The 6,342-nt window shown below is 35.3% G+C and overlaps 1 protein-coding gene across 1 annotated transcript; it reads left to right on the top strand.

Annotated features, from left to right (window-relative positions):
- Positions 1–2,634: 2,634 nt before the first annotated feature.
- Positions 2,635–6,336, top strand: LOC113233993 (the record flags this gene model as incomplete). The annotated part of the gene is made up of 3 exons (XM_026469221.1): positions 2,635–2,912; positions 3,443–3,641; positions 5,830–6,336. Coding segments are annotated over exons 1-3 (981 nt in total), but the record flags the coding sequence as incomplete, so codon positions are not given.
- Positions 6,337–6,342: the final 6 nt, after the last annotated feature.

Raw genomic sequence — 6,342 nt, 5'->3', positions numbered from 1 at the left:
GATCGTTCTACCAATTCAAACACTTTTTTCAGATCTCAACAAAAATCCTCTTAGTACAGGCCACTATTTTTCCTATCCTGTGGAACGCTCGACCGCCCCAGATTCAAAAAGCACCGAATAAACTAGCTTTCAAGCAATTAGTCCGCGATTTCATATTGGAGTCTCAATCTACATCCCAATAGTCTGACATTGTTATATATAAATATGTATATTTAATATATATGTGTATGTATTATATATTATGTATTTATGTGTATATAGGTTGCTTATATAAGTATAGTTAGTCATATAATATTATGTGCTATATTTATATTGTGTTTAAACTATATATCGTAATTATTTACAAACTTCTTTCCATCTGTTTTAATTGTCATGTTATGCACCCCTGTTTAATTACTTTGAACCCAGCTCTCCGGTTGATGTTAGAAAATGCCTAATGGCATTAAGTCCGCCATTTGTACTGTTTTGTGTGCAATTAAGTTTAAATAAATAAATAAAATGATTGTTATTTCTTTAATATTTAATCGAAAAGATAACCGTCTACACAAGTTACGATATGGAGATATCCAGCGGCGAGTACTTGCCAGGTAAAGCCTGACAACCAGCAAAATGCTGAGATTTTTTTTCAACATAGATTTATGCTATTGTTTTATTTGTTGAAAAATAAAGTACTTTTAATTTATTTTGTTGTTTAAATGCAAACAAGTAAGATGATCTTTTTTGGTTCACTTTTTATAATTGATAAAAAATAATCCATTGGTGTTAAAAGACCTGATTTTCAGCAATTAGAAAAAAAATACGTGTTCAGTCAATAGACACTTTTGATGTGTGTATTCCGGAATTTATAATTTAATTAAGACGGCACGTATTTTGTTCAGTCCTGTTAGTTAGTTGCGTTAATGAACTTTATATATGAATTGTGTAACGTACGTATAAACCAGATACGATCCAAAAATATTCCGGAGAATTGTCGCGCATTCTCGGAAATTCCCTCGGAACATTTTATTGTGCCATGCATATTGTGACAGAGCTGATAATAATAATAATCTCAGTACAGAGTACTAAAAAAACCGATCTCAAAAGTACGTGGAATTACATAGGTATAATTACCAAGTTTTATTGAAATCGGTTACCGGAAAGTGCGCAAACCCGGATTCATCCCCTAGTTCGCCACTATACGGGATTTGACACAGGAGATAATAAAAATCGGTTCTCACTACTCAAAGTATATTGAGAGAAAAACGCCTTGGATTAAAGAATGGCAAAATCAACCATTAAAATAATTGCTCATTATACTAAAATTTAGGCGATATTTATAAAAATGAATCTTCATGCGTGAACAGCCACCCTTAGAGGTGGATGATTTTCTTTAAAATTAAATAGGACCACTATGGAGGTACCCTATTTCCAACAAAAAAAGAATCATGAAAATTGGTTCGCAAATACCGAAGTTATCGCGTAACATACATACAAAAAAAGACATACAGTCGAATTGAGAACCTCCTCCTTTTTTTGAGGTCGGTTAAAAATATCAAAACTTTCTTTCTTAAATTTTGTAAGTCACAATTTGTCACAGGGACGAACAGTTTTTAAATTTTTCATGAATACGGTCAAAAATATTTCGTACACATAGTTTCAATTCTTAAGATATGTGACGATTATCGTAATATCAATTTTGATTGGAATTATCTAGAAACACGACAGCGGTATCGGTAAAAAAGTTGATTGATCCAGTTATCTGTGATTTCCTACAACTTGTGCGACCTTAATGTGATAAAATGGATACTACGTACGTCATCACATCACTTGGTTTAGAAAAATTAACAGCTTATTATCTTTTGATAGGGCCAACAAAACAACAATGTTTTGTTTCATTGTATAAAATTGCTTAAAAATGACTAGTCATTAATTTCGTAAATATAAAGAAAAAATGTATTATCTAGATAATGTTGCCAGGGATCTTACCATGAACTCTCTTATTACAGTTCAGTATAGATTCGTAACGACAAAGAAACGGGATGGTGATATACACTTCATGTAGCGCTGTCTCACAACGATTCATTTTAGGTCCTCAACTGAATAGTAATAAGAGTTCATGGTACGGTCCCAGTTCTAGAGTTAAAAAGTGTAACATCAGCAATAATCAACATTTGAACGTAAATGTCAGCTTTTCAGTTTTATTTGTTTTTTAGACGAAAACGAGGCAACTCTACACAATACCCACTTTGCAATCCTCACTATTAAGGACCACACATTTACGATGGGATTTTTATGAAATCGATTCAAGTGCATTCGATTTAACGATTTTTTTTTTACTTTAATGCTATTTTCAAGCGAATCGATTCAATAGAAAGGCAAATCGAACCTTTTAAATCAGAAAGTAATAAACATTTTGTAATAATACCTTTAAATTTGAACAAAACTCGATTTACAACAAATATTTAGTTGTAAATAGCTTTTGCCCTCTGCTTACGGCATTAATGGGTTTTAATCCGATTTAAATCCAGCGTTAAAAAAAGCGCAGTTAAGGTGCCCTTAAAAACCCGGGCGCTTGTCCAAATCGGCTTGCATCACATTGCACAAAATATTATACATAAGTAGGCATATCATTATGTTGATATTTCTTCAGGTTTGAAAATGGCCGATAACAGAAGGAATAATCGAGAAAATAACAACGGTAACAATCCGGACGAGGGACAAGGTTGGTGGGGAGCAATTGCAGCGGGGGCAGCCTTAATCGCCGCCGGTGCAGGGCTTTATTTATCCTCCCGTAAAAATAGCCCAGAAGGTACTTCTGGTGGCGGTGCCTCGAGTCAAAGCAACCGCACACCACCGAGTGATACAAGGTCAAACGGTTCCAATGCATCAGTTGGTAGGGAGGTTACTCCAAGTACATTTCAGAGAAGCAGAAGGTAAATAGTCTTTTTTAATTTTTGTTAAAACGATCAAACTCTTAACCCAAGAGTTCAGATAAGTCATTCGTTTTCGCTACTATATAGGATGTAATGTATGTATGTGTATATACACTATACTATATAATAATATTATTATTATATATGGATTAATAATGTACTTAATGTAGATCATCTGTGAGAAATTGAGAAGCTTTGTAAATAAGATTAAGTTTATTGAACATCACGACGTTTTACTACCATGATATTAAATAATTTTTTGGGAAATTACCATTAATTTGTTATAATTGTAATGCAAAGACCGTACACAAAGAGAAGTTCCATCGATCCGACTGCATTCGAACCAACGCCTTCAACATACACGTGCCTGATTCTCTTCCACCCAACTGAGCTACGGAGCGAACCGGCAGACGTTACAATTTTTTCTATGTGCTTGTTCCATATCACTGATTTTTAAAACGTAAGAATTATATGAAATCAAATGCAAACTGATCAAAAATACTTAATCAAATGATTTGTCATTTTGGCAGAGGAGTTCCGCGTGGCAAAATACCCGATAGCCCAGAAATAAACAATATAAACGCGCTCCTGCATGACATCTACGTGCGTTACATTGCCCTGAAAGATGATGACTTCGAAATGTACTACAATATCTTCACCGATATCTTTGGCCAAATTCACAAGAAGATGAAGAAGGTGGACCCTTACTTTGCGAGATATTCCAGCAACGTAAGTAAACGTACATACCTTATTATTAATATTACTTTCCCATTCCGCTATTGGCCACAGGTCTTTTTAACCGACTTCAAAAAAGGAGGAGGTTCTCAATTCGACTGTATGTTTTTTTTGTACGTAGATATGTTACGCGATAACTCCGCCATTTGTGAACCGATTTTGATGATTCTTTTTTTTTTGGAAAGAGGGTACCTCAGAAATGGTCCAATTGAAATTTGAAGAAAATATTCGACCTCTAAGGGTGGTAAACTAGGGGACGAATGACATTTGAGGTTAGTTTTTTTAGTACTCTGTACTGAGGTTATTTACGAGGAGGAGTACTCATAAGCCGCGCAATGCGGGCTGGAATCTTGACAGAGTTTTCGACAGGTTTTGTCACGATGGTGTTCTGTGTGATTCGAAAGGACTTGGTGTGAAGTCGCAGGCACGTGTCACCAGACGGGACTTTCGACTTCTGTCGAAGACAACCTTTTTCGCCCTAGGCTATCACTGCTTTAATATTAGGTAGACTCTTCGATTCTGCCATGGTATAATAAGAGCTTGTTCGTCACTAAATAGCATAAAAAAAGTAGGGCCGCTTGTACGGTGCGTAAATGCCTACACTTCGGTAAGGTTGTTATAGCTTTTAAACATAAATCTCAGTACACAGTACTAAAAAACCGACCTCAAAAGTTCGTGGAATTACATCTATTCGCCAAGTTATATTGAAATCGGTTACCGGAAAATGAACGAAACCGGATTCATCCGCTAGTTTGCCACCCTTACAGGTGGGACATTTTCTTCCAAATAAATGGAATGGAAAGAAGCGGTAGCTTCTGAGGTACTCTTTCCAACAAAAAAAGAATGATCAAAGTCGGGTCACAAATTATCGCGAGTTATCGCGTAACATACATAGAAAAAAATCTACTACCTCCTCCTTTTCTGAAGTCGGTTAAAAAATTAAGATGTTCATCACAATATTCTCGTGCTATATTGAAATAGCCTTTGTTAACAGTAGTAGGTACTTACGCATGAATATTTTTATATCAACGACGCGGATTGGTATCTTGATTATGAAGTATGATTGTGAAATAATAATAACGCACACATTCATATCCTCGCATTAAGAAATCCCTGTATCGCGGGTCACGTGTGGTCACACACATAGACAACCACAAATTACACCCAAACTCACGAGAGAAATAAATGTAGGCCATACAAATATTTCTCCCGGCCCGAGAATCGAACCCGGGACCTCTGCATGGCAGACCAGCATGGTAACCGTTCGGCCACGGAAACAGTTAATGAAATACTGAACATTTCTGAATTTGAGTCACTCTTATTTAAACTTCAAACTACCACAAACAACAATAAACACGTCTAAACTGATGCTATTTTTTAAATACCGAGCGACCGCAGTGACCGCATCAATTCTATAATAATAATTAATGATTCGTGTGATGACCCGTTCTGTGCAAAACGAATGCACGCGAGATTATACGAATGTGTGCGTACATACACTGTGCGCAGCGGGCGTGCACACATACAAGCCACACTGCAACGTTTGTGTGGACTTACCATATTTGTCTTACATACTACAGTAAAAGTTGTTGTTTTAAGACACTATTATTTTTATTTAATTTAATTATTGTTTGATCTTATTTTAATTTTATGCTTTTTATTTTGTGATTTAGATTTTAATATTTAATTTTGATTGTTATATAGATGTTAACTTTTAATTTTTTGATGTTAATTTTATTTTTTATTAGGAATTTTCTAAAGTCGTTAACTAATTTTATAATTTAAGAATACGGATCATAGACATCCGAAATAAATGATTTTTATTTATTTATATTCTTAAAAGGTCATAGCGGATTTGTTTTGTCGCTATTTGGACTGTGACCTAGTTTCTTATTGTACTCGTCAAGTTTCACACTTAAAATTTAAATTAAACTCTATGTTGCTTAAGATAAGAATGCTCCAAAGTGCCAGCTTGATGTGACATCAACTAACGAAGTTTTCTGTTATTTATGCTAATGTATACTTTTTTGATTTAACTTTGTAGTGACAGAAAGGTACTGAGAAATTCTTTTTCTATTTGACTAACTCTGTATGTTTATTCAGATTTTGTGTAATATTTACACAAAAAATAAATACTTATAATAAAATCTTAAGTCTCACCAATTTTCTAATTACTTTCTAGGTAGTAGTGGCAGGAAGCCATTACGATCGACTTCGCATCAATAAACCAGACGAATTTGATGTAGATATTGTAATAGGACTTCCTCTGAACATGAAGGAGCACCGGAACAACCCGAAAGATAGCGATATTATCCTGGAGCCAAAAGAGGCAGGATTTGTGCAGCTTAGGATGGGAACTCAATACAAGCAATTTATGATGCGAGATGGCTGGGAAATTAACAAAGCAGCCTATAAGTGGAGCGATGGACAAGAATTTTTGCTCCGCTCAAATTTTACAGACTGGTTCAAAGGAGTTGTGGACAAGGCTTTGAATTCATTTAACTGTGGCGTCGCACCGGTAATTTATTCTGGCGGCGTGCCGTATACTATACGGCAGTCTGAAAGTGGTCCGGCGAAGACTTTGTTTATTGAAAATAGATCTAAGGGGTTTAAGTTAGATGTGGATTTGGTGCCGGCACTAAAATTCCCGGAGGAGCGTTGGCCTATAACGAATTCGTACAGAGAAATACGTAAA

Source organism: Hyposmocoma kahamanoa, unplaced genomic scaffold (assembly GCF_003589595.1).
Source record: "Hyposmocoma kahamanoa isolate Upper Pololo Valley unplaced genomic scaffold, ASM358959v1 80234, whole genome shotgun sequence".
NCBI classification, from domain to species: Eukaryota; Metazoa; Arthropoda; class Insecta; order Lepidoptera; family Cosmopterigidae; genus Hyposmocoma; species Hyposmocoma kahamanoa.
The sequence above is the reverse complement of the archived record's forward strand: the minus strand, read 5'-3'. Positions and strand labels throughout refer to the sequence as shown.